The sequence below is a fragment of the Suricata suricatta genome, chromosome 13, assembly GCF_006229205.1.
Source record: "Suricata suricatta isolate VVHF042 chromosome 13, meerkat_22Aug2017_6uvM2_HiC, whole genome shotgun sequence".
Classification (NCBI taxonomy): domain Eukaryota; kingdom Metazoa; phylum Chordata; class Mammalia; order Carnivora; family Herpestidae; genus Suricata; species Suricata suricatta.
In genome coordinates this window covers 32286493-32313599 of record NC_043712.1, presented here as the reverse complement: position 1 = coordinate 32313599, position 27107 = coordinate 32286493, and the positions used below count along the sequence as shown (strand labels likewise).

General features: G+C 46.0%; 1 protein-coding gene across 1 annotated transcript in view; it reads right to left on the bottom strand.

Annotated features, from left to right (window-relative positions):
- Positions 1-27107, bottom strand: part of GABBR2 (gamma-aminobutyric acid type B receptor subunit 2) — a 338745-nt gene that overhangs the window by 116756 nt on the left and 194882 nt on the right. Inside the window, exon 7 of the mRNA XM_029920582.1 lies at positions 14365-14601. Coding sequence (XP_029776442.1) covers positions 14365-14601 — 237 coding nt within the window. The remainder of the gene's footprint in view (positions 1-14364; positions 14602-27107) is intronic.

Below are 27107 nucleotides of genomic sequence, written 5' to 3'. Positions count from 1 at the left end.
TGACCTCTTCTAGGCCTGCTGTTCACCCACTCATTCCTTCTCGCCCACCTATCATCCCACTGACTCACCCACTCATTCCTCTTTGTCTAACCACTGACCTGCCCATCTACCCACCTGCCATCTATCCAGCCTTCCATCCACCTACCCACACACTTATCCATCCATCCATTTGCCCATCCACTCAACCTTTCAAGTGTCTACCCACCCACCCCTCCCTCCACCCATTCACTCACCCATCCAACCAGCTAACTAGTCTTTCCTGTATATCTACTATGTATAAAGCCCTTAGGAGATGCTGAAGAGGTGGAGGACAGGTGGTGATAAAAACATCTGAAATATTTGTTCACTGACTATCAGCTGAGACTCTAGTATAGGTCAGACCACGAGAGCATTTGCAGAGGTGAATCTTAGAAAGACTCCACCCTCAAGGGATGGGTAGTAGAAGCCTCTGTCATAAAACTAACCAATTACTTGGAGTCAAGAGGATGGCACAGAGTGGGGGGAGGGCAAGATTCTCCACACTGTGCTGCCTGGGGTCCAGGGAAGGAGACAAGTTTCAGCAGAAAATAGCGGCAGGCAGCTGACCCAAAGCAGCAGGGCTCTTGTCTGCTCAATGGACACCCACCCCCTGGCCCAACACCATTATTTTTTTGATTACTAAAAGCGCACAGAATGTGGTGAAAGGGCATTAAACAGGAAGAATATTAATCCTACCACTGAAATCTCATGTGTGAAAGTATAGTACTGTTTGCTGCTTTGGTAACTAGACAGGCTGCCCAAGAAAACCACTCTTCTGTTGGTTTCTCTCTCTTTCTGTCCCTTTTCCTTTCTTTCTTTTTCTCTCTCTCTCTTACTTTCTTGCCCACTCGTTTATGATTAATTTCTTCACCTTGGAAGAGGATGACCAACGTGCCTTTCAAGAGACAGAGAAAGCAAGAAGGAACCGCCATGATGTGTATCACCTCCGTGATTTCTGCAGCCTCCACGTACCATCTGTGCCTTTCTTGACGAAATATCTGCCTCTTCGAGCTAAAAAAGAAACCTTATCTTGCTACCTCAAGTGCTAGTTATATTTTTATCGCGTGCATTAAAGTCAAACACAGCCATAAAATAAAGAGTGTAGGTCTGGGTCCCAGCTAAGCCCGTCCCTCCCCCACCTCCGGGGTGCTGTCAAAGGCCCTGCCCCCGTGGCTGCTATCCTTGGGCCCTGTCCAGGGTGAGCCGACCTGAGGCCCCAGGCCAGCCACCCTGTTCAAGGCTCTGTGCTTCATCTTTGTTACTGCAGAAGTGTGCTTAGTTTTTCATCAGCAAGGAGGAGTTAATGGAGGAGTCTTCCAAGGAGCAAGTTTAAAAGAAAATAAGGTAATGTTAAATGTAATTTTAATGTAAATGTAAAATGAGGGACAAGGATATTGGGTTTATATGTAAGATCTCTTTTGAAAAACAAGTTTGAAAACCAGTGGAATAGCTTGATAACTAGCTATACACATGAGGACAATGAGCACACATAGATCACATATTTAGGGGTGTATGTGTGTATGTGTGTGTGTGTGTGTATGTGTACGAATATGTGAACCCACCTGAGTGCATTTGCTTGAGTGCGTATGAACGTGAGAATGTGAATTCCCAAAGATGGTAAGAGTCGCAAGAATGTGGGACCCACCAACTCCTGCACTTTCTGCAAAGTTAATCACAAGTGCTGGAGGCTCTAGAAAACTGTGTGCAGCTGGTGTCCAAATGTTCCCTTCCTCAGCATGTTCGTGATAATTTAGCACCCACTGTGTGCAGCACCCGATGTGCGTAAACCTCTGTCACCCCCACACCCTATACAGTAGGCTCTATTGTTTCTGTAGGGTAATGGGAGGGGAGCTCTGCTCAGCTCCCCTCCTAATGGTTGAAGCACCATCCCCCAGCTCCTAGGAATACTGGCGACTGAGCGTCCCAGCTGGGTCTCAGAGCCTATTTACAGGAAGCCCGATGTAAGGCATTGTCCCCATTGTACAGACAAGGAAACTGGGGTGCAAAGAGATTCAGTTTTTGCCCAGGTTTACCTGACTAGCAAGTGGAGCCAAGAAGTGAACTTAGGAAGTCTGTCTCCAGAACCCATGATTCTAAGCCTTTCACACCATTGCCTCTCGGAAGGTGAAGGTGGTCATGCACGCCCCCGATCCCCACAATTTACAGTGTCCTGTCCCTCCCACACCCCCTTTCCATTGAGAAAGAAAAGGGATGGGGAGGGTGTTACAATTCTGTGAGAAAATGGGTCTTCCCAGCTGCCTCTGCCCCCTGACACAGGGCTGGCCTCACACAGGGTCACATCCAAGGGTGCGTGAGTCACCGAGGCACTAGCGCACTCGGGCGGAGCTGGCATCCGTCGTGTTTAAAGCTGTGTGTCTTGTCAGCAGAGATTTCTGTCAGCCGCCCTCCCCTGAGGGCAGAAGGCTTCCCTCCTACTGAGCAAGTGCACAGGCAGACATACCTTGACCCACACCGTGGGGTGGTCTGGCCTCACACAAGGAGGAGTGCATGTGGTATGTTACGGGGCTCCTCAGATACGGTTTTCACACAGGATCTTTACCAGAGTGTTTTTCTCAATGGGGAGGTAGCACTAATATTCAACTGTCTTGTTTACTTAAAAATTTTTGCTTACTGTATTCTCAACATTTAAAAATGTACATTCTTTTTTTTTAAGCTGTATTTCTTTATTTTGAGAGAAAGAGAGAGAGTGCATGCCCATGAGTATGGGGGTGGGGGAGGGAGACAGAGAGAGAGAGAGAGAATCCTAAGCAGACTCCTTGCTGTCAGTGCGGAATCCAGCCAGACTCGGGGCTCGATCTCATGAACCATGAGATTATGATCTGAGCTGAAACCAAGAATCGAACATCTAACTGGCTAGCCACCCAGGCATCCCCAAAATGTAGACTCTTTTTCTTTTAATGTTTATTTATTTTTGAGAGAGAGAGAGAGAGAGAGAGAGAGAAAGAGAAAGGGAGAGGCAGAGAAAGAGGGAGACACAGAATCTGAAGCAGGTTCCAAGCTCTGGCTGTTAGCACAGAGCCGGACTCGGGGCTTGAACCCCACTCAAACCGTGAGATTATGACCTGAGCCGAAGTTGGATGCTTAACTGACTGAGCCACACAGGTTCCCATAATATGTACATTTTTTAAGTTTCTGTATAAAACTTCCACTAGGCTAATAGCTATTTGGTTAGCAGTAGTTTGCCAATAGAATATAAATTTCTGTCTAAAATGAACAAACTACTTACAATTCTTTACAAATAATTTTCAATATAAATAATAAATAAATCAGCTTTCTCATAATAAACAGTAGCTTTAAAGTGATGGACCTGACGGGGAGTGAGTGTTTGGTAGGTACAGAGCTTCAGTCGGGAAGATGAGGAGTTTGGAGATGGGGGACAGTGACAGGCGTACAATAGTGTGAATGTGAACGCTGCGCTTACGGATGGGTACAAAGGCAAATTTCTGTATATTTTATCACAATAAAAAAAGAAAGATGGGGTTAAAATGGTGGAGAACCACTGCCGCAGGAAAAAGCTTTATAACGCCAGAGACCAAAACAAAATCATTGTAAAAGAATTAAAAAAAAAAAAATCACAGCTGAGTGTGAAGTGTGGTGCTGAGCTGTGTCTTTCTGAATGAAGTTATGGGGTGACTTTGATTTTCTTTTCAGTGCTTGCCTGTACTTTTTACATTTTCTTTCTGATCACGTATTATTTTTGTAACCTGAAAAGGAAACGTATATGTTATTTTTAAATACGTGAATAAGAAGAAGGAACATGGGGTTGTAAATACCCTCGCTCCCCAAGTCGGCAGAAGGGAGTAAAATGTAAGGAGCTGCTTCCAGGACTGGCTGGCCAAACCGGGAGGCGCAGAACTTTCTCGGGGGGAGGATGGGGGGGGAAGGGGTGGGTAGAAGCTGGGCGGCAGGCGTACCTCCCCCTAGAGATGAGGAGACAGGGCCCTGGCTTCAGCCCCACGTTTTACCCCACCTGGACAGTGGGCGGTGAAACATGCTAGTCTCATAGGCTCCTACAGCTCTGTCCTCTGGCTGGGACTCTTTTGTCCTCTAATGGAAGACGGCTCAGATGTTATACCTTAAGAGTGGAAAATTAGCCAGCCTGTGTCCTGTGTCTAACCTCGGGTAAATCATTTAACCTCTGCGTTTTCTCACCTGCCAAACGGTGCTAACAACAGTCTCCATTTGCTGGGGCTGTATGAGTTTGCTAGGACTATTGTTACAAAATATCACTGAATGGGCCGGGTAAAGAATCAAAATTTAATGTCTCACGGTTCTGGAGGCTACAAGCCCAAGATCAAGGTAGCGGCAGGGCTGGTTCCTTCTGGGGGCTGTGGGGGAGAGTCAGTTGCATACCTCACTCTCCCACCTTCTGGTGTTTTGCTGGAGATCATTGGTGTTCCTGGGCCTGCTCTCTGCCTTTGTCTGCATGTGGTGTTCTTTCTGTGTGCAGGTCAGTCTCCGATTTTCCCCTTTGCATGAGGACCCTGGGGGTATGAGATCATGCCACTCCAGCAGGACCTCACCTTAGCTAATTACATCTGCAATGACCCTATTTCCAAATAAGCTCCTATTTGGAGGTGCTTTAGGTGAGGAGTTCAACTACGGATTTTTAGGGGGACACAATTCAACCCATAACCAGAGTTACTATAAGTAGCGAATGAGATAATGCATTTAAGAGCTTAGCATAGCACCCAGCATAGAGGGAGCATTCAAAACTACAGCCATTCCTGTTATCATGACATTTATCATTATAGTAACTGTCACTATGGCCACCTTGTCGCTGGCTCCTTCTTTTGTCTGTTCCCCACAGAGGCCTGGACAGCGTCTGCACACAGGGCTTCTGCTGAAGCTCTCATAAGACGAGGCACTCCCCCACACTGCTTTTTCATAGGGAAACAGCTATTTTTTCCCTGACTTGAGGAAGTCAAACCTGCAAGCTTTGGAAGGCTAGGCATCAATTGAAACAAATTGCTAAACCACATTATTTTGATCTTTCAAATTTATCTGACAGCAGAAGGAGTGGGTTTCTTTCCTGTGCTGTACGTTATCTGCAGTCATTTGTAATTGTGTTTAAAGAAACAGGGGGAGGGCAGCCGAGCGGTGCCAGGGAACACCAGATTTGGAGACACCTGCATTTAGAATCAGAGCACCTAGGATGTGGTTCTGAGCTAGGCTCACGGGTAACACCGTGGGAGCCCTGCAGAGCCTCTTGGCCGCGCTGAGCTACAGTTTCCTCATGTAACCAGTCAACAAACGTGTTTCAAGGACTGAAAGCCTGTATTATACAGGACACAGGGAGAGAATTTTGGGCCCCAGTCTTAGTCAGGGGGCTGACGGGCTCACCGTCCACTGGGAAGGGGCGGATGGACACATGAATAACCCAGCGCAAGAGGGGAGTCCATGACATCCTCCACTGTTAACCCGGGAAGAGAGGTTCCTGCTCCCCCCCCAACCCCCCACGCATCTCACAAGGTTGTTTGGACTGCAAATTCTTTGGGATCAAACCTTCCATATGACTCCTCCTGCCTGGCCCAGCTCTGGCTTATAGGAGGTGCTGGGAATGCTGGGTGAATTAATGGAACACTTACATGGTGAAGACCATGGGCTTCTGAGCAGTCGGTTTCGGCAGCTTTGAGTCATCTTTTGTCACTTGCTCCCTATAGGATGCGTCATTTATCTTTGCTCAAACTGTTTTTAAAAAATCTATGACATGGTCATTAATGATCTAAATCCTTCATTCATTAAAGAAATATTTATCAGGCAACCACTATGTCCCAGGCACCCAGCTAAGTCTTCCGGGTGGCATGTCTGATGAGGGTAACTGTTGAGATACAGAACGAGGGCGTGGGAGCTGTGATTTTAAATAGGGTGTCGAGGAGGCCTCACTGACAAGGTGACATGTGGGCAGAGATGGGACACAGGTGAGAGAGCCTGATGCAGCTCACTGGGAGGAGGCTTTGGGACACTTGCAATTACCCATTCCCCATCTGGTGGCTCTTCTGAGCACCACATTCAATAACGTGTGTACAGCGCTCAGGATGCTGCCTGTAATGCTGTAGGAGCTCATTAACTAATAGCTATTATTAGCACTATGTTAATAAATGCAATTGCATGGAGAAGCGAAGGAGACCGAGACTATAAATGTACTTTGTGCACAGGGCAGTCACGCATTGGTTATTATTATTATTGTAGTTATTACTAAGCAATTACCTGGAGCAACTGCTCCTGACCCTCAGCGACCTGCCCTCCCCCTCAGGCCCTAGGACTTGAGCCCCAGAGAGACGCTGATGGGAGAGACTGGAGAGGGGGGTAGAGGGTGGGTTTCTCTCCTGCATCAGGAAGGACGCAGCAGGAGCCCCCATCCCAGGCCCAAGAATGCATGCCAGGGAGATTTCTCCACCCTGTGTGAACCAGTGATGCCAGCCATCACAGCAAGAATTTGGGGATCACTATTAGCAGATACAACAACTACAGATTCTGTTAATACTTCTCCTGTCAGTTGTGATTATTTATTGGGCAGAAAAGTCTTTTTAGTTTCTAGAAGCCCGGAAGGCAGCAGAGTGGGAGAGTGTGACTGAATTTCTCAATCATGTGAGGATTCCATCCAACAGAGTGAAAGCGAGGTTAGCAGTGGTTCAGAGCGTCTTCCAGGTGTAAAGTACTAGGTGCAGAAGTGTGGGACCAGGGGCACGAAACACTGTGCTCCCTGCACATTTGGGAAAGGCTAATTCATCACAGGGGGCAAGCACAGCTCTTCCACAGGCTGACTGCAACAGGCAGAGGCAGGAGCCAAACAACTGAGTATAAGGGAGAGGAGTCCAGAACCCTCTACCAGGTGGGAGGGAGGCGACGGGGGAGGGTGGCTGCTAAACTTAATGCAGAGAACGACAATTAGGTTACAGTAAATATTCCCTGTTGAAAACGCTTCAATTTCCCCTAAGGATACACGAGTGTCTTCGTCTGCCCCAGAAGCAGCGCCCAGGACAGGGAATCGTGTGCAAGTGATTTTTTGAAGCCATGTATCCAGGAGAAACTTGTGAGGGAGAAAGGAGAGAGAAGAGGCCAAGCTAGGTGGTTTCAGGTGAGGGCCAGCCTCTGCCCTATTCTGGGGGGAGCTCTGGGGCGTGAGTGGCACTAGTGTCCTTCCACTGCACCAGCCAGTGGTGGCTGCAGGCCACTAGGCTGGGGTGAAAGTCCAGGCTGGGAGACTCCCACTGCCCAAGGTGTGAGCCATCAGCAGGGACACCGGCATGGCTGGGGGACGGGCAGGCCTGACCAAAGCCCTAAAAGAGATCCCCGGAGATCTGGCTGGGACACCAACAGCATTTGCTGGAGTTTTCGTGTGTAATGCTGAGCGGTACTTCCTGGGGTCATGGGAGTCTGAAGCAGACTAAAGGCAGGAATAAGTGTGAGCAAAAGCTTTCCACCTTTAAGGTGTCAAATCCCCAGAGTGAATGGCAGCAAGCAGAAAGCTTGAAAGTGTTCTAGCTTACAGACAGAGTTTACCCCCCTCCGCTCTGATATTCAACCACTACAACCTTAAAACAGGTTCATTGGTTTGCTTATTATTGAGATAATTAAGTGAGATAGTATATGTGAAAAAGACTGGCACTGAGTAGGTACAGAAAGATTGTTTTGCTGGACTTGATTCTGAATTGCTTGATTAGACCCATATGGACTTTGTTCTTTGAAAAGTCACCATTGTGATATCAGTGGCAATAATAATAATCATAAGGATGATGCCGTTTGGGGAGCTAAACACCAACATTACTTATCATATCAACCCTTTGAGCTAGGTTATATTTCCCTCCATAGATGAGGAAAGTGAGGTATAGAGAGGTAAACAATTTCCCTGACCTCACACAGCTCTAAGTCAAGGACTATGATCTCCTTTTGTCTGACTTTAGAAATTTGCATTTCCTGTTGTTGCTCATCACTGCCATGTTCCAGGCAATGGTTCATTGTCTCTGAGGTTAAGGGGTGAAGGGTGAGCCTGCTAGGTTTATGGATAATGTAATTCTCCCAGAACTTCCAGACTCTGGGATGGTGTGGAGGCAGGTGGGGTGCAGAGGAGGTTCTGGGAGGGTTGGCTGTTGTTCCTGGAAACAGCCAAGAAAGGCTCATGAAAGAAAGGCCTTAAATAGGAAAGCCCAAGTGGCCTTGGGAGCGAGCATGCTGGGGTCACTGGGACAAGCCCCATTTTTTAGGACGTGCAGCAGACACATCACAGTTGGGTTGTTACAGAGCTTCTGACAAGGTCCTAGCGACAGCCTCGAGTACAAAATCGAGAAACAGGCAGGATCATGATGGTCCAGAGGATGGAGTCATGATTGGTGGAATGACCAGTCCCCGAAGAGGTCAGATCCTGGACTGGGAGAGTTTTCTCTACTTCTGGATGGACTTCCTCATGCTCTGTTTCTTAACTCACTCAAATTCAACAACCTTAAATGATGATACCAAATATAAATCACAAATGGATGGCTGATGCAAAGCCTGTAGGTTAACTTGTCTCATAGAATAAAACCAGGAGTCCAAAAGATCAGATGGCAGGAGAGATGGGCCAATTCTGGCAAGATGATGTTTAATTAATGTGTGTGTGTATATGTGTTGTGTGAAGTTTCCTATCTGGGTAAAAAAATCTACTGCCCAACCATAGCCCCACGGTAGGGTGAGGCAGCAGTGAGTGTGACATAAACAGGCTTCCATTCACACTTCCCCAGCACGAGGATCTCACTGGCTTCCCCCAACTACCTGTTCCAAGTCCCTGCAGTCACTTAATTCCAACCAATTCGAGTGTACAGTATGATGCTCTCTTTTCAGGTAGAATGCAGCCAGAGGGGGCACAGTGGCGATATGTGAGGCTTAGTGGAGATAATTTTATTTCATAAGTCTTGCACAAAGACTTGAGGTTTAAGGGACACACCAGCAAAGGCGATTCCTGTTCACTGGCAACAAAAGCAAATAGATCAATAAATGCTACAAATTGCCATCTGCTGTCCTTCATCACCTCCTTGGTGAGATCAGTTAGACATAACTACCATTAGAAGTGACATGCCAGAACCTGAGGCTGCCCATCTCTTCCCAACAGATGTGATGTCCAGATCCGCAGCTGGTTGAGAAAGGCTGGGGAGAGCATGAAGAATGGGGCCATTATTTGGAGGAACTCTGATCGTTTCTACATTAGGTCAACCCAGGGGGAGTGAGGAGGAAATCATAGGAAATAGTTTAGAAAGAATGGGTTCTCGTCTCAAAATCAAAGCTACTCCCCCCAGAGCGTCTTTCCATTTCTCCATGTCCAAATGCTCTTGGAAGTCTCATAGTCCCCATGCAAACCTGGGGTGCACGCCCTCAGTAACTTTCTAGGAAAAATGTTACATGTACCATGTTTTCATAATAGGGTATAATGAGGTAACGTTAACTGAGCCTCCATCCCAGGCTCTACAGAGTAAATATGGTGTCATTCTAAGAGACGAATCGGAAGAAACATTTACTAAAGGCGGGTATACTGCTCGTTAGAACCATCACATCTTACTGTAATGTGCCCAAATGGTTTGGCCACTTGCGATCTGGTATGTCATCCTTGTTTTAAAAGACTGGAAACTGGAAAGAATTAAAAAGTGATACCCTAAAGAGAAGTAAAGCTTTGGTTGTTACTTGAATACTTAGCACATGTTACCCAGCATAGTTTTTTCTGTTTTAAAGTTTATTTACTTCTTTTGAGAGCGAGAAACTGCAAGTGGGGAGGGGCAGAGAGAGAGAGGGAGAGAGACTCCAATCCATACTGCCAATGCAGAGCCGGATGTGGGGCTTGAGTCCACAATCATGAGATCATGACCTGAGCTGCAGTCAGATGCTTAACTGACTGAGCCACCCAGATGCTCCCCCAAGCATGTTTTGAAGGGTTATGGATATAAGCTGTATCTTTGGTAGAAAAAACTAATTAGAGGAGTCTGTTACATCACCATGTATCACCATCAGTGCTGGGCACGGAGGAGGTTGGCATTGCGTCCTCACTAGCCAACACATGGCACAAGGGGAGAGCGCATGGCACAGGTGCCTTGCAAGTATCCACGCATGGAGTTTCACTTACTGACCTGCAGAGATCAAGGACAGCTTCCTGGGCTCCCCTGCCGTAAGCAGAATGGAACCCTCCCTCCAAAGGCCTTGGGCAGACCTTGAAGAGTGACCACCCATTTATTTATCGACTTGTCTATATCCCCCACTGTGCAGGGAGTTTTTGAGGGACAGACTGCACATTATTCCCTTCTATTCTTCCAGCTCCCAGAACGCAGTCCAGGGGCTACTAGGGAGTGAATAAATGTGGAGCAAATACATCTCTGACAGGTTTAAAATAAAAGTGTGTGTGTGTGTGTGTGTGTGTGTGTGTGTGTGTGCACGCGCACATGCATGCACGTGCATGTGCACGCATGCGCACATCCACCAGAGCCCTAAGCAATTCTCAGGGTTACTATGTGACAATCACTGGGGCTTCTTGTTAATGATGCGAATTCCTTGGCCCTCCCACAAAGCCAGTGGGTCACAAGTTGTGGGAGGGGCTGGGAAATCTGAATTTTTAACAAAGCTCCATGGGAGATTCTCATACATATAGAAGTTTAGGAACGTTGTTCTAGACCAAAGCCTGCTGAGCTGGGATTCTCAGAATGCTCTGGGCTTTTGACATCTTAAACAGCCATTCTAGCCCAAGTTTCTGTTCAGGAGGGGGGACAGATTCTGAGATTTGCGGGCCATATAGAAAGTAAGTGGTAATAACAGGGCCCAAAGTCAGATCACTGCACTTGGAATCAGAGGCAAGCAGGACCTCTGCCAGGCTATCAGTGTGCAGGTGGGGACATGGAATTCCATTTTCCAGCGTTCCCTGAGAAGGACAGTTGGAAGGAGAGCTCCTAAGAAGATAAAGCAGAGCTGGCCCCAAGCTAAAGCCAGATTCCTGATCTAGGACACATGGAAGAAGTCTGCTTTAACCTGCCGACCAGGACCCACCGGCCTGACTCCCAGACAAGAGTATACACACTGCATCAATTGAAACTGAGTCAAGGATATAATTAATTTAATGTGTTTAAATGATTTTCCATATAGTAAACATGCTGAATGAGGGTGACCCAGAATAAAGTGCCTGCCTGAAAGTGGAAAAGTGGACACCGTGTGTGCTGTAGAATGCAAACCCTTCAGCAAATAGGAAATGCTTCAATTTATTTCCACCTCCCATTCCTTCCCTTCCCAACTCTTTATTTACGGCTGAACTTGGCCTTCTGTGGTCTCCTTGGACCACAGAGACACTCTTTCTTTTGTCAGAAGATGTCCTTTCTTCTCTGATCAGAAGACAATTTAACGAAACCTGTATACAGCCCAGTGACAAGCACATACTTACGTGACAAAGGGGATTGGGAGGAAAGGGGGAGAAAAGGACAGAACTGTCTCACTACTTAATCTCTTTCTCAAGTAAAGGAGACCTTGGATAGTGGGAAGGGAGGTACGACCGGGTGTGGCTGAGACGGGACCCACCTGAGCCGCCACCCTGGCTCTGCCAAACCATCCCTCCATGTGACTTTGAAAGCTCCCTCTCTGGAACTCAAATACTCGTCTACAACACGAAGGGGTTGAACTTGAGGATTTTAAAGAGCGCCGTCAGTCCACGGGGCACCTGGGTGGCTCAGTCCATTGAGCATCCAACTCTCGATTTTTCAGGTCATGATCTCACAGTTTATGAGACTGACAGAGTGCTTGGGATTCTCTCTCTTTCTCCCTTTGCCCCCAGCCTCTCTAAAATAATTAAAAAAAAAAAGATAAAATAAGAGTGCTTTCACTCCTGATATGCACTGAATTATGAATCACATAAATACGTGTTGAGGGATTTCTCATTAAAAAGAACCTCACCTTCAAGTTGGGTCAGGTATTCAGACAGCCTTAGCAAGTTGCCTATCAAGCAGGGATTATGTATTATTTGGCTCTGATGAAAGGGAGCACTTGGAGATGGCTATAAACGATCTCCCACCAAGATACATCAGGCATCTGGTCAAAACACCGAGTTCCGGGACAAGGAGGGACGCAGAATGCTTCCTAGATTCTGTAGCTCTCTATCCATCCATTTCAGCTAGAGAGACTATGGATTCCTTCTACCATATCAGAAACCAAAGTGGTGGCAGGACGACCTGAAGCAGTGTGCCCGCATTTTGCGACAGCTCTGCCACAGTGGTGGCAACAGTCTCTAAGGCTCAGTCTGTGTTTGTGCCAGCAGGGGCAGGACCTCTGGGGTTGGGCCATTCCATGGGGGTGGGGGTGGGGCTCAAGGGCTGCGAGAGGGGAGGCTGAACAGGCAGCGCCCTGGGTTCCTTCTCCTTTTGAACTGAGGGGCTTCTCTCCAATCTGTATTACGTACCAGCACCACGTAAGATTTTACAAGAGGCTCTGAGGATAAAAACAGCTTTTTTGAAACCGAATCTCTAAAAGCTGTTCAAGCTTAATGTCTGAATCCAGGCGGCACTATAAACACGGGCTCTGAGAGCCTTACTCTGAACTGTGGGAGCAGAGGCCAAGGGTCGTCAGGTCAAGGGTGACTCTACTCCGGTATCCTCCTTTTCAGAAAGTCTCAGCTGCTGTCCACCGCCCAGAGCAGGGTGTTAGCGCTCCCCTTGGGGTCTGTTAAAGCACAGTGGCTGGGCCCCTCCCCGAGACTCAGATGCAGTGGGTCCGGGGTTCGGCTCGAGAAGGTGCATGTCCAACCAGCTCCCAGGGGACACGAGTGCTGCTGGTCAAGACACACTTTGAGAATCACTGGCCTACAGGATAAAGGCCGGCCGCCTTCCTCCTTCAGAAGTGCCCCAACTTACCTTCCCAGCCTCGCCCTCCTCCTTTCCAATTATCCCAACGAAGTGACTGTCCCTGCACACACTCACGCACAGCTCCCTCGCTCACCACGCTCCATCTGGCCAGACTGACAGCCCCCACTCTCTCTGCATGTCTAAGGCACTGCAACCAAATCTACTTCCTCCAAAATGTTCCCTGAAGTTTTCATTGACGGTCACAGAGACCCCTCTAGGTTCATATGGTTTGTCCCGTGGTGCTGAGCTCTTTTAATTCTTATTATAATCTGTGCCCAGCTCTCACCCCTGCATTTGGACCACGGACCCCAAGACAGGGAGCCCATCTTTTCCACCTCAGCATCCACACCATCCTCTACACCATCAGCACCTGCACAGGCCCCGCGGACCAGACCAACAGCCAGCAAGCCTGAGCACACACACAAAGGAATATGAACATTTAAGAAATACACCAATCAACTCATCTAGTCCACTCTTCTTAAGATAGAGACGGATTCTTTAAGTGGTTTTTTAAATTAGAACACAAGATAGGACTTTAGTCATTTCAACTTATTCTTTAGGCAAATTTTCCTTCTTTTCTGGGAGCAGAGCCAGTGACAAATACATCATCATGACACATAACTAAGTACCACTTACGGCCATTACCAGGAGGTAGCGTAATGCAGCAGTTAAGAGCCAGACCTAGGTTCAAATCCCAGCTCTACCTCTGATTAGCTGTAGAACTTAAATGCTCTGAGCTCCAGCCTCCTCACCTCTAATAGGGATAATAACAGGACTTACTTCCCATGGATGGAATATACAGGCCACAAGACCATTATTAACACTAACAATCCTAGCATTTATTGAGAGCCTACCATGGGGCTAGCATTAGGCATACATGATAGTATGCATGAAGTGATTAGCAAAGTATGTAGCACATGATAAGCACTAAAGAAATGTTAGCGATTATTATCATTGCTTATTTTCACAACTTCTATGCAAGACATATATGACTATCCCCATCTTCCAGATGAGAAGCTTGAGGCTCAGAGCAAGTGGCCTGCTCAACAAATACTAGCAGAGTTTACTTTGTAATGGTTCATCTTTTTACCTACCTCATGAGGTAAGTATTATGTCTATTTTGAAAATGAAAGCTCTATGGCTTGGAGCAGGTAACTTGAAAGACTCAGGATTTGAACCTGACTTCGGGTCTGGAGCTCTTGCGGCCCCTATCCTCCACCTGGGGAATTTCAACTGCTCTTTGCGCAGGCAACTCACTGTGCCCTGGGTAATCCCCGAATTACAGAGAAGCATTTTCCCAGCATGTCAGAGAGCATCATCGAACCTGTCCCTCATTTTAGCAGCCCTGCAACCCTACAACCCACAGGAAGTTGCTTCACGGATCAGAGAAAATGGAACTCGTATCAAAGGGCATGTGACACAGCCCCGCTCGCCTTGTACATCTCCAAGGGCACCAGGGAAAGCAGAGTCTGGGTGTGGGACTGACCGTGACCCCGAAGAAGTTGGTCTCATTCATGGCGTTGAGGATGATCCTGCCCAGCGTGTGGTCCGTGTAGTTGAAATCCTGGATCCGTTGGTGCCGGCTGCTGGCATGCAGCGTCTCCATGGCCCTCTGCAGCGTCTTGGCGATGACCCAGATGCCATCGTAGGCGTACCCGTGGAACTTGCTGGGCCCCACGCCTGACCGCTTGTTGTTGTACTCTCTCTCATACTGCTGTGGAGTCTGCAAAACAGAGGGGCGGGGAGACGCCGGGTTACAGCTGGCAGGGACATGAGGCGCATGGTGCCGAGAACGGACACTGCAAATGCTCACTGTGAGCCATGCACGGCACCAGGCTCATTGCGTGCATTATCTCACTAAATCCTCGCGCCAACCTCACACAGCGTGTGAGTTATGGGAGGTGGGCTTGTCCAGGACCACATGGCTACTGAGTGGCAAGACTGAGACCTGAACTTTGGCTGTGTAGCAAGGCCAGGGTGAAGGAATAGCACACCCAAGCCAGGCCTCCCAGTGATGTTTGCAGAGCCGAGCATTAGTGCAGGACCCCATTCCATATGTCTAAATATTTAAGTTATAGACAAGCAAATAAACAGTTCGATGACATATTTTCTATCTCCCGACAATATACCTTCCTAATGATATGGAAGGCCAAGTTTGAGTTCAGAATTCTGGGGTTCTTGAGAGCTTCAGGCTGGATACAGAAGCCAGGGGGGTGCTGACCTTGTGCTGGGGCGCACCCCTGCAGGCAAGCCCGGCTCGGTCCATACTTTCTCCCAACCTCTTGACCACCCCAGAGATGCAACCCAACCTCGAGAAGGCTGGCCCAGGCAAGAGGCTCCCCTGGCCCTGGATATGGCCCCAGCTGTTTGGGCAGGGAATTCAGGGCATCGGAGGTGGTGTAGGAGGAAGGGGGTATAGGTTTGGGGCCGGGGAGGGCGTGTCCCAGGGGCCTTATCGATCCTGAGTGAGGCCTTCGCAGAGCATGGGGCCTAGGCTGGATGTAAGGGCTGCTCTGACCTTATACTGTGCCCCTCTTTCCTCTTCTGTAATACAGCAAGGTCTGTGAATAATTCAGCATTTTTTAAAAAAGAACTAAACTGAACCGAATTTCAGAAAAGGATTTCACCAGTGATATTAACATTCTGATTGTGGCCACAAAGCAACGAAAACCTTTTTACTTCAGTTACTGAGGCTCGGACATCCCACTGGATGCCACCTCAGGCGACCACGTCACCCTCAGCCTTGCCACGGGCCTCTCAAGTCACTCCTGAGCTCCTCTGCCAGACAGGTCGGCGGAGCTTAGCCTTCGGAGAAATCCTCTTTGGGATAAATCACACATAGAGACCACTGACTCATTGACAGTTTGTACTGGGAAGGGCTCTTAGGGATGGTCACACATGCTCCCTCCACCTGTAGCCTGAGGCACAGAGACGTCCAGAGACTTGCCTAAGGTCACACACTTTGTGCGTATGTGTGTGTGGGGGGCGGGTAGCTGGAATGATCCCATTCCACCTTTAGTGCTTCTCTCATTTTTAACTTTTGAGGACATTATTGCTCTTTGAAAACCACCCCACGTTGTTTGGGGCCAGATCCCAGTGTCCAACGAGGGTGGTGAATGAGGCCTGCGTCTCATGGCTGGAGCCCAGGTGAGTCTCTTGCCCTTGGCTCAACAGGGTCGCACACACTTGCCTGGGGACAGCCAAGTGCCTCTGACTGTGGACCCTGCAGGTGAGGGCCTCTGCCTGACCAAACGGGAATGCTGCTGTCTCAGCAACGACTCCTCCTTCTTCTTTTTCACTCCCATCAGATGACTCAGGTCTTATTCCCTCTTTGCAGTTTTCCTTGGAAATGCGTCATGTCCAGCCATCACATTTGTTCATCACTCAAAACACAGGGCAGGGACTCCTCAAATCCGAGGGCTCTTCAAGGGGGCAGCACCGTCTCCAGTCCAGCTTAGGTCCCTGAGCCCCTCCTCACTGACCCTCAAACCCTCCACCCTGACACACTCCTGGGGGAGCATGTGGGTCTGTTATGAGGCGCACGCTCTCCCTTAGACCTCTTGGGTCCTTTGATCACATCAAGTTTGTTTGCACCTCAGGCTTTTGCAGTAGCTGTTTCCTCTGCTAGAAAACCTCCCAGCTCTTTGCAGAACTCTCTCCCTTCGAATGTCAGCACTCGTCACTTCTCAGGGATGGCTTCCCTGACCCACCCTTTCTAAAAACTCCTCATCCAGGCATTCCCCAGCCACTTATCTTCTTTACTGCACTTTTCACGTCCTGCCATGCTCCTACTTCTGTGTTTATTTGCATATTAGCTGTTGTTCCAGCCCTCCCTCCTCTTTCTCCCCTCCCCCCAAAACTAGAATTAAGCTCCGTGGGTTCAGGATGTTATCTGTCTTGATCACTGAGGTATCCCCAGAACCCAAGGCAATACCTACAGAGATTTTTTCCAAGCCTCAACTTCTCCATCTGAGAAATGAAGAGGTTGGATCAGGTGATCTAGAAGTTTCCTCTCAGCAAACACAGGTAAAAGCCTGGCACAGTGGTAACGACAAAGGATTTGGAAGGGGACATCTCTGCCCTCTAGCTCTGTGGTTGGCTAACTGTGACCTGGGACAGGGTCCTATCTCCTCCAGGTCTCTGTGTCTTCCCTTGCTGGTTGGCCATGAGGGTTCAGTGACATGTAGTGTGTAAAGTGCCCAGTCCAGTGTCCAGGACATGGGAGGTGTCCCACAAATGCCACCCACTGTTAGTAATAGTAAAGGAGTCCTGCCCAACCTGGCCACCCAGCGCGGCTGGCGCAGCTGCCAACCCAGGATGCCCTGAAGAGCCACGATTCTGCCCACATCTGTGGGCAACAGTCCTCCAGAGTGGGCACGTCCTACCTCACTTCCTTTGTTAAAATTTAAATCCCAGTTAGTTAACCTAGAGTATAATGATGATTTCAGGAGTTGAAGTTAGTGATCCACCACTTACATACAACACCCAGCGTGCCTCCCAACAAGTGCCCTCATTTAATACCATCGCCTATCTAGCCCGTGCCCCCCCACCTCCCTCTATCATCCCTCAGTTTATTCTCTGTATCTCAGAGTCTCTTATGGTTTGTCTCCCTCCGTTTTTATCTTATTTTTGTTCCCTTTCCCTTATGTTAGTCTGTTTTGTTTCTTAAATTCCACATATGAAATCATATTTTTTGTCTTTCTTTGACTTATGTCACTTGGCATAATACACTCTAGTTCCATCCATATTGTTGCAAATGGCAAGAGTTCATTCTTTTTGATCACTGAGTAGTATTCCACTGTGTATGCATATGCGTATGTATATATACACACACACACACACATCACATTCTCTTTATCCATTTGTTAGTCAATGGACATCTGGGCATAATTTGCCTTTTGTTAAGAGTGCTGCTATAAACGCTGGGGTGCCTGTGCCCCTTCGAATCAGCATTTTTATATCCTTTGGATAAATACCTAGTAGTGTAATTGCTAGGTCATAGGGTAGTTCTCTTTTTAACTTTTTGAGCAACTTTCATACCGTTTTCCAGAGGGACTGCACCCGTTTGCACTCCCACCAGCAGTGCAAAAGGGATCCTCTTTCTCCGCGTCCTCGCCAACATCTGTTGTTGCCTGAGTTGTTCATTCTAGCCATTCTGACACCACCTTGCTTCCTTAACCAACCTCCAATTATTGGGCATTTATGCTATTTTGAATTTGTCCCAATTATAGGACTGCAGAAAGCATCCTTGTATCTAAATTTTCTGAACACACACTGGTAGTTTTTTTTTTTTTTTCAGAATAAATTCCCAGAGGCATAATTGCTGAGGAAAAGTATATACCAAATTTAAACATGATTCACCCATATTTGGGCCAAATTATTCTCCCCAAAGACGAGAAATTAAAATCCCACCATATATGAAAGTAGCCACTTCCCTGCATCCTCAATAACAACAGGTGTTTATCGATTTTAAAAATCATCATCACTTTGTTAGGTTCAGAAAAAAAAGTGTATCTCCTTTTAATTTTAATTTGGATTTCTCTGATTTCTGATTAGAGCAAGCTCCTTTCAAATGCTGATGGGCAATTTTTATTTCTTAGGTGCACTTCTTTATGCCATATTGCTAAGGTGATAGTCACACCTTTTGATGTTTTGTTTTAACGCACCCTTGTGATTTTTCCACTTTTTACATTTAGCTATATTTTCCTTGATTTTTAAAAATGATTTGGGTCTCTTTCTGGTCATTAATTTCGCCCTTAGCTATGTTAAAAGTATTACACATTACTTGAATTTGTATTTCTCTAAATGCTTTAAGCATCAAAGGAAGGATGCCCCTTTGACTTCTTCTCTCTTGGACTCTGCTCCGATGAGCTTTCTCCGATGCACACAAAAGCATCGAGGGCTGGTGGGGTCTGTATTTGAGCCCTGTTCGTTCAATCTAATGATTATATTCAGATGATATTTCCAGACCTCTTCCCTACCCAGAACATGCCACTGGGTCATTCTTCCAGGTTTCTATGACCCTTTTCAAGTCAGGGGTCCAGACCTGAGGTGAACATTCTCAGTGTGGTCTCACCAGAGAATATATGAGTGTAATTTTTTAAACTTCCTTGATATACTTTATTGGGGTTATTTCTTTGTGAGGACAGTAGGGGGACCAAAATCATAGCATTCATCCAAACCTTGGGGCCCCTATATATACTTTGTACATGGGTACTTGTAAATCCACATCTTTTCTATTACATAACACTGTTCTTCACCCAGGGGGTGGTGGTGAGGGGTAGGAGGTTGGGGGAGAACAATGGAAATACGGCTGTTGACCTCATTTCTGTGGGAAGAGTCCTTGAAATGGAACAGGTGTAGCTAAGCCCGGAAAGGTGACCTCATTCTTACTGTCTTTGCAAGCACAGAGTTGAAGTCATTGCTACCACATTATATCCCAGGCCATTCATCACTTTCCAGGTGAAGCCAGCACCAAACTCCCCTGGGCAAAACAGTGACAGCAGGAAGAAACACTCTCACAATTATCTGAGGAAAAACTAATAGTTGTTCTTTAAGCAGGGCCTCCGATTATTCAGGGCAGGATTTCTTCCATTGTCGAGCTGACACTGAAGGCTGATTAATTACTCATTCTCTGAGGTCAGGTTTATCATGAGATGCTAAAAGTTTCTGAGAAAATAACTTTATATAGATATTCCCAATTACTGACAGGTTGTGCTCCAGCATATTTTTGAAAGGCAGTTGTTGGAACTTGGAACATATTTTCCCACAGAAACTCTGTTATAAATAGTGGTGAGGCTCCCAGGCTAGCCCACACAAGCGCACTAACCCACAATGTGACTAAACCTTATGGGTCTGTCATTCCAACAGAACCAAGCGGAGCCCTGCTTTCTGGGAGACAGGAGCCTCATGGACAGAAGACAGGAGAAGGTGAGGAAGCCATCCCCTTCCACATCTCCAGCCACTGGCAGAGTTTTTCTTTAGCATCTAGGATTTGGGGAACACAGACTCCCATTTGGAAGGTCCACTGGTGGGTATTTAGTCTCCTTGCTCTTGTGGTCCAGTTTGTGGATCACATGGGGACCTAGTTAAATGCAGAAGCCAGACCCTACATTTTGACTCCATGTCTATGAGATAATTTAAAAATCTGTGTTTCTGAAAACCTTGCAAGATCTCAAGAATACACAAATGGTTTACCACAGATTAAGCCCCTCCTACAATCTGATTACTGGATCTTCTCAACAGCAACATCCAGATGTTTGCTGAGCTCCACCTTTTAGACTCCTCTGGCGCTGAGAAGCTGTCTCTCCAGGAAGAGCCTTCCACTTAAGGCATGCTTGCCCTCTGTGAGCTAATGCCACATCTGCAGCACACCTATAACCTGTATTCCACATGCAACGTCTCCTCACAGAGCTGTTCCCTCTTATGCACAACAGCCTCTCAAAGGACTGAAGACAGTGGCATGCTACCCTATCCCCAGGGTGCTGTCCTCTACCTTTTAGGCAAAATAGTCTCCATGTGGATTTCCACCCTGATTGTGATGAAATGGCTTATATCAGACCAAAGCTTCCATGAAGAAACATTCAAAGAAGCAGAATAAAATACAAAAATAGCTATTCAAAGGCATCATAAAGCAACCAGGATGTCTAGGACTTGAGGGGCAAGATGCTGGAGGGAGGAGACTGCTTTGAGCAGAGGCTGGCTTTCTAGGCTGTTTCCCCCAGAGGCACTTGGTGATTTGTAAGTAGTAAGGCTAGTTGCAGGAAACCCAAGCTCTGGGTGAGTTTTCAACAGTCTCACAGGGAGAGGAAGACACAAAACTGTAGTTTGAGGCTATCAGGGTTGCAAGGCTTGTAAGGCCCAAGGTCTTGAGGAAAAGGAAGTACAGAAAAGTAAGCCCACTTTTCAGACTAGCATTTGCACTTGGAATACTTCATGGTAACTAAGCTGCATAAAGTAAGAGGATGAGAAGCCAAGAAGTGGTTGCTGAGGGGTTTAGAAAGTCAGCAGGAGTGTGTGGGGTCTCACAGGATCAGGAAGACAAAATTTGAAAGCCAGGGCAGGTAAGCACCCCAGGATTTCAGCTAAGAGCACTGAAGAACAAATACTGGGAATAAGGGCAAACCAAAAGAGACCAGGCCTTATAACAACCAAAACCAAGCCTGGAATCATCTCAATTCTTCATTTATTGGATTAAGGTGATCTTCTCCTAGTCTAATGACCTTCTTGAAGAGAAATAAATCTCTTGAAGAAAGATAACACATTCTGTAGCTGCTACATTTTTCATCTCCAATTAAATTAATAAAATCTAAAAGATACACTAGGAAATAAGACCAAATAATGAAAAAAAAAAAAGGAAGGAAGGAAGGAAGAATGGACAGATGGGAGGAAGGAAGGCAAAAAGAGAGGAAGGGAATAAAGAAAATAAATAAAATAGACAATAGACCCACAGGTGATCCAAATCTTGACATTATTAGACATGACTTTAAAATAGTAACATTTATGTGTTCAGGAAAATAGATGAAAAGATGCAGAATATTATCAGAGTACTGGAAGCTATGAAAAAAAGAAATTAAAAAGTTTAAAAATGAAGGATATGGCAACTGAAATTAAGAACTCAATAGATGGCTGAAGCAGCATATTATCAGAGCAGAGAGTAGGTTAGTGAACTGGGAAGAAAGGTTAGTGTAGTAAATAGTAATAAATATCCAGAGTGAAACACAGAGAGGGAAAAGGGGTAGAAAATAAGAAAGGGACATAGGAAATATAGGGAATAGGTTGAAAATGTCTAGGTCATGTATAATTGTTGTCTTGGAATGTGAGGAAAGAGAGAATATGCAGAAACAATATTTAAAGGGATATTATGCTAGAATCTCTCCAAACACATAATAGTTCACAGATTCATGAAGTTGTATGAACTCTGTGAACTACAATCAAGATAAACTCAAAGAAAACTTCATTTCAGTACAGCATAGTAAAATGGAAGACCAAAGCACAAAATAGTAAAAGCAGCTAGAAAAAAAAGATGTATTACCTTCCAAAGAGCAATGACACAGCAGATGAACATAGGAGAAGGGAAGGAAAATGAGATAAAAATAGAGAGGGAGGCAAACCAATAAGAGACTCTTAAATACAGAGAATAAACTGAGGTGAGGGGGATGAGTTAAATGGTTGATGGGCATTAGGGAGGGCACTTTTGAGGATGGGCGCTGGGTGTCATATATAAGATATGAATCACTGGGTTCTACTCTTGAAGCCAAGACTACACCGTATGTTAACTAACTTGAATTTAATAAAAAAGAAAAACTTTATAATTAAAAAAAGAGCAACAATATGTCAGCTGAATTAATAGAAAAATGGAAGCCAGAAAACAAAGAAATTATCTTACAATGGTGGAAGAAATCATGGATCATCTAGAACTCTACACCTCAAAATTAAAGATGAAAGAAAGATAATTTCAGAGACCCAGAAACTGAGCAAATTTGTTTCTAGTCAACGCACAGTAAAAGAAAAGACCAAGAAGAGTTCTTCAGGTAGAAGAAAATGACCATAAAAAGAAGAACAGAGCTGCAGGTAGGAATGAAAAGTAATAAAAAGTGCAAACATGTGAGTAGATCAAAATGAAAAATGACACCAGGGCCAGGAACATCCAGGAAAATCTTAAAAAAGAAGAACAAAGATGAAAGATTATACTACTAGATATCAGGTCTTATTATAAAGTTTCAGTTATTAAGATAGTGGTATTGGCTAAAGGATATGCAAATGGACCAATGGTGAGAATGGAAAGTCCAGAAACAGACCCAAAATGCACACTATATACATGAAAGAGTTGACACTCTAGCATGGGGGTACTGGTGGTGAAGATGACGGACTTTTCAATAAATGGTCCTGAATCAACGGGTTAGTCATATGGACAAAAAAATGAATCTTGATCTTACCTCACACCATACATAAAACCAATTTCATGTGGATTCTATATCTAAAGGTAAAGCGGAAAATAAGATTTCTAAAAGATAAAATATGAAACTATTTTCAAGAGTGTGGGTGGGCAAAGACACTTAAACAGAACACAGACATACTAATAATAGAGAAAACTAATAAATTGGACTACATTAAAATTAAGAATTTCTGTTCATCAAAATACACCATTATGAGTGAAAAGATAAGTTCAAGAATGGAAGAAAATATAAATAATACATATAACCACCCAAGGATACATGTGCAGAATATAAAAAAGAACTTCTACAAGTCAGTAAGAAATAAACAGAGAATTCAAGTAGAAAAATGGGCAAAAGACTTGAACAGGAAATTTGTAAAAGTGGGTCTCAAAATGGCCAGTAAAGATATGGAAAGATACTCAACCTCATTAGTCATCAGAGAAATGTAAATTAAAACTCGAACCAGATACCACTACACACCCACTAAATCGGCTAAAATTAAAAAGCCGACAATACCAAATGTTGGTGAGCATGTGAACCAACTGGAACTCTCAATTACTGCTGGTGGGTGTGTAAATTGGTACAACCACTTTAGAAATCTGTTTGGCAGGGTCTACTAAAGCTGAACATATGCATACCCTGTGACTCAGAAATTCCACCCTACATATACACCCAATAGTAATTTGCACATAGAGTCACCAAAATACATCAAATACCTAGAAATAAATCAAACACAGTATGTGCAAGAATTCCATACAGAAAATTACAAAACATTTCTGAGAGAAATTAAAGATGACCCAGGGAAAAGCAGGGAAATACGAAATTCATGGATTGGAAGACTTGTATTATTAAGTCAATTTTTCTTAAATCAATCTACAAATTCAGCAAAATCCCAATCACAAAGCCAGAGCAGATTTATGTGTAGGTGTGTGTAAACTGACTCACTACTCCTTTCTCTGGCCCTGAGGCTGCTGTGCTAAAGGAGGAAGAGAACCACAATTTTTTGAACACATCTATTGTGTGTTTGGCACTCTGCAAGATACTTTTCTCTGCTTCACTTTATCTAATTCTTATATCTTACAAAAGAGATATTATTATCCCAATATTGTGGATGAGAAACAATTTCTGACAGGTCAAATGACTTGCTCACTATCACTGTATCAGTAGTGATCACTAGCACTATGTCATCTGATTCAGCTGTATGTAACAAAAAAAAATGATCAGTGACTTGGAGATAGTTTTGTTTTCTCACGTGAAAAATGTCACTGGGTAGGCGGTGCAGGGCCGTGGAAGCTCCATGGTGTAACCAGGGAGCCAGCTCCTGTGTGCATGCAACACCACCCTAGAATGAAGTTTCCTTCTCATGGCCACTTCTTGACCCAACGTGGCTGCTAGATCTTGAGCTATCCCATCCATATCTAGCCAACACACAGGAGAAAGGAAGCTCTCCTGTTAAAGGAGACTTTCAGAAGTCCCAAGTCTACCTACATTGCATTGGCCAGACTTAGAATCCACATTTAGCTACATGGGAAGCCAGGAAATGTCTCTTTTCAGCTAGGTGGCAACATGCGTACTTAAAAACCAAAGTTGCGTTACTGAGGTGGATGCGGGTTGAGGATGTTAGTATGGACAACTAACGACCTTTCAGAGTCTCCCGGTTGTGAAGTGGTGGGGCCAAAATTCAAATCTACCCAGTGCTCTTATTCCTTAAGACCCTCCATAGGCTACCACACCCTTCCCCACCCCCACCCCCCGCCAGACTGTGTCCCTCTGCTACACTACCTGTCCCCCATCAAAGTGGATTACTAGGGAAGGAAAAGGGAAGAGGAGCTTCTTGGGGAAGGTGGGAGGCAGAGGCAGGGGCACTGTGAAGGATCACCTCCCCGGGGAGCACGCCCACTTTTCCACAGCCCCTTCCCTTCTCCTCTCTAGAGCCTAGAGTTTCCCTAAAAGTTCCATGTTCTTTGTCAGGGAGCTCACATGGCAGTGACAATGAGATGGGTGCAGCTCTTCCTGGGTCATCAGCTCTAGCTGAGCACTCACTTGTTTTGTGTTTCTTCCAGTTCTGCCATGTTGAATCAATAGTCACAGGTGGTTGCAGGCGGTTCTTGCCAGAAAACATTACAAAGCTCTTCCAAAGCCCAAAGAATGAGCCTGTGCATTTGAGGGGGGATTGAGGCCACCTCTGAGGTCCCCAGGGATTACAGGGCTCTGTGAACATTTTCATCTGGTGCTTTGGTCCAGCCTTGTGTCTCAGCAGGGGGACAGGAAACATGTCCAGAGAGGCTGAGCCATCACCAGAGAAACCTAACTAGAGTTTTAAATGCTCACACTGGAAACACACCTAACGGGACTTTGAAAAGTGAAAGCTGACAATGGAAACCATCAATGTCAAAGAGTCTCTGTGGGGGAGCAGAGTGGCAATGGGGAATCTCAGTGAGGAGACCGAGCCAGATAGTGGAGCCAAAGCAAGTGCCCAGAGACTGTCCTCACGAGGTTCCACAAGACTGAGCTCTGGATGTGCTCAGGGAAGCCTGAAGGTCTGCTCTTGTCCTGGCATTGGAAATTCCAGTAGGAGGAGAGTTATGAACGTGCTCTGGAGAACCATGACCTTGTTATTCTTCCTACCAGAACTCTCCTGGGTGTGAGGAAAGAGTTGGGGATGTCTTGACACTGGCAACAGGTGTACGGAAGAGGGAACCTTAGGGAACACGTCCCAAGAGGGGCCACTGTTCTGTCTGATGCTGCAACTTTCTCTACTAGGAGTCACTTGGGGATTCCAAGGTTTAACATTATAGCCTGTCACACAGCTCTCTGTAAGAAGCCAGCACCATACTTACACAGAGCCAGAGAACTTTGCTATGGAAGGACCCTGTAGCTATCAGGTTCAAATCTCTCATTCTTAGTTGAGGAAACTGAGGCTGGGGTGGGGGTGGGGTGACTAGCTGTGGAGGCTGATGGATTGGTAGAAATGCCAGGATTTGTGCCAGATCTTCTGAGCACCAGACTCACACTCTCCTGTCATGCCACCTACTAGAAGCACCCCGCTGAGACAGAGAGGGCTGAGTTGGGTGCGTTCTCTTCAAAGCCTGTCTCAAGTCAGGCAGAAGGGAAGGAGCCATGGGTAGGGAATGAGCAGTCCTGGCTTCAGGTCCCAGGGCTGTCCCTGACCTGCTGGGCAACTGTACCAATTTCCTGGGGCTGCCATGACAAATTTCCACAAACAGCATGGCTTGAAACAACAGAAGTTTATTCCCTTCCAGTTCTGGAGGCCAGGGGTCTGACACTAAGGGCTGGTTCCCCCTGGAGGCTCTGTGGGAGAATCCGTTCCATGCTTCTCTCCCAGCTCTGGTGGTTCCCAGCAATCCTTGGTGCTCCTTTTCTTGAAGGTGCATCATTCCAGTCTCTGCCTGCACTATCCCATGACTTTCCCCATGTGGCAAATCTCTCTCCACTTTTCTCTTATAAGGACATTCACCACTGGATTTAGGGTTTACCTGAATAGTCCAGGATGATCTCATCTCAAGATCCTTTATTACATCCAGAAAGATGCTTTTTCCAAGTAAGGTCACTTTGCAGCTTCCAAGGGTTAGGACATGGACATGCCTTCTTAGGGGCCACAATTCAACCCACTACAAGGATCTTGGGTGTGACTCTTTAGCTTTTTCTGCCCCTTAGCATCCCTAGTGAGAATGGCAAGAGCTCATTGACTTGGTCCTACAAGTGTCTGCTTGTCTTCACGGAGACTGATGGTCCCCAAAAATCAATATCAGCTCAGCAGCCTGTTGCCAGCACTCACATATAACACAAATTCAAATTCAGGAGCCATTTCCCACCTCTCTAGACTTTCCTTTTATCGTAGACTCTTGGAGGTTAGTTGGGGAACTTGCCTGTGGTCAGACCACAAACAAGAATGCTTTATTCAACCATAGGCCCCACACCCCAGGGAAAGAGGACTCAACCAGAGCAAGCACAGAGTGGGGGCTAAGCATGGAAGGGGCTAGAGAAACACAACCTGTTCATGGCCAGGACCAGGGGGAGGCGAGTAAGGCATAACATTGAAGAGGGATCCAAATACATTAGTAGTTAAGATAAATGATATTTTAAGTCAGTATTTTAAGAAATCGAAAGAAATCCCAAAGAAATACATGAGGAACAAAATATCAGGATTTTAAATAAAGACAAGACCCCGTCTTGCCATTGTGTGACCCAAATCACCTAGTGCACCCTAATCCCAGTCCTGGGAATCTTACCTTCATTTAAAATTTTGGGTTTCGTTCATCATGGATTT